This window comes from Monoraphidium neglectum (genome assembly GCF_000611645.1).
Source record: "Monoraphidium neglectum strain SAG 48.87 unplaced genomic scaffold scaffold05317, whole genome shotgun sequence".
NCBI classification, from domain to species: domain Eukaryota; kingdom Viridiplantae; phylum Chlorophyta; class Chlorophyceae; order Sphaeropleales; family Selenastraceae; genus Monoraphidium; species Monoraphidium neglectum.
In genome coordinates, this window is record NW_014008313.1 from 3,360 (window position 1) to 4,451 (window position 1,092).

Below are 1,092 nucleotides of genomic sequence, written 5' to 3' on the forward strand. Positions count from 1 at the left end.
GGGGGGGGGGGCGGGCGCGGCGGGGCCAGGGGGTGGGGCCTCGAGTCCAGTGTGCGCGTGTGTTTGTTTGTATGTGTGGGTGGAGTTTTGAGGTAGTTCGGGGCTAGATTACTGTGTGGAATGTGTCGAGGGGGCATTGGAGGCATGCGATTGCTGCAGCATCGGGCCGCAGACTGCGGTCTGTGCCGACGGTCGAGGCGTGCGCATGTGCCGGCGTGTGCGCATGTGCATGACCATGCGCTGTCGCTGTCTTCGGCGAGGTGGGCTCGCCCAAAAAAACACCTCCACATCAGGCCGCCGCGTCCCCTCCCCTCTCCTAACCTTTCTCACTAATACACAGAGTTACACACACGCACACACTGATACATGCACACACATGACTACAGACAACTACACACAACCACACGCAACCTGTACACAAACGCGCAAAGCCACCCACACATTCTGCCGTCGCCCCCCACACACAGGGTGGTGGTGGGCAAGGAGTACTATGAACCCCAGGGCCTAGAGCCAGAGGTGCCCGTAGAGGCAGCCCTGGCCATGCTGCTGGCACAGAAGGTGCCCCGCACCCGCACGCCCGGCGCCATGCTGGCTTCCTCCCAGTTTCCCGCCGCCTACTTCTCTGTCGGCGGCGTCGAGCAGTGGTGGGCGGGCGGGGCGGGGCCGCGGGGGGGCGCTGCGAGAGGGGGGCCGCTCCGCGGCAGCAGGGGCCGCGGCAGCGGCGGCGGCCGTTTGGCATGGCGTGTGCACCCGTGCCTGGCGGCGCCGCGGAGGCCGCCTGCGCTCCACGCCAATCGCTGCGGCGTGGCCCAGGCCGCCGACATTTTCATACCCCTTGACAGCTGCAGCGGACCCGACTCGTCGCCCGGCCCAGCAGACATCCCCTGAGCCCCTATTCTCACTCAAGACCGCCCCCTGAACGCCCCAAAACCAACCTACACCGCCCCACCCCAACCCAAACTAAACTGCCAGGTATGGCGAGGATTTCCTGGCCATTCTGGATGACATGTCTGGGGGCCGCCTGAGGGAGGTTGGGAAGGAGCCGGATTACTGGCGGTTTAACCGCACACAGGGTGCGTGGGGGGCGGTGGG

At 65.8% G+C, this 1,092-nt stretch overlaps 1 protein-coding gene across 1 annotated transcript in view; it reads left to right on the top strand.

Moving 5' to 3' along the window:
• MNEG_15429 (hypothetical protein) overlaps positions 1-888 on the top strand; it is a gene marked incomplete at both ends in the record, with an annotated part of 4,176 nt that extends 3,288 nt beyond the window's left edge. Inside the window, one exon of the mRNA XM_014036100.1 lies at positions 814-888. Coding sequence (XP_013891554.1) covers positions 814-888 — 75 coding nt within the window. The remainder of the gene's footprint in view (positions 1-813) is intronic.
• Between the last annotated feature and the right edge of the window lie 204 nt (positions 889-1,092).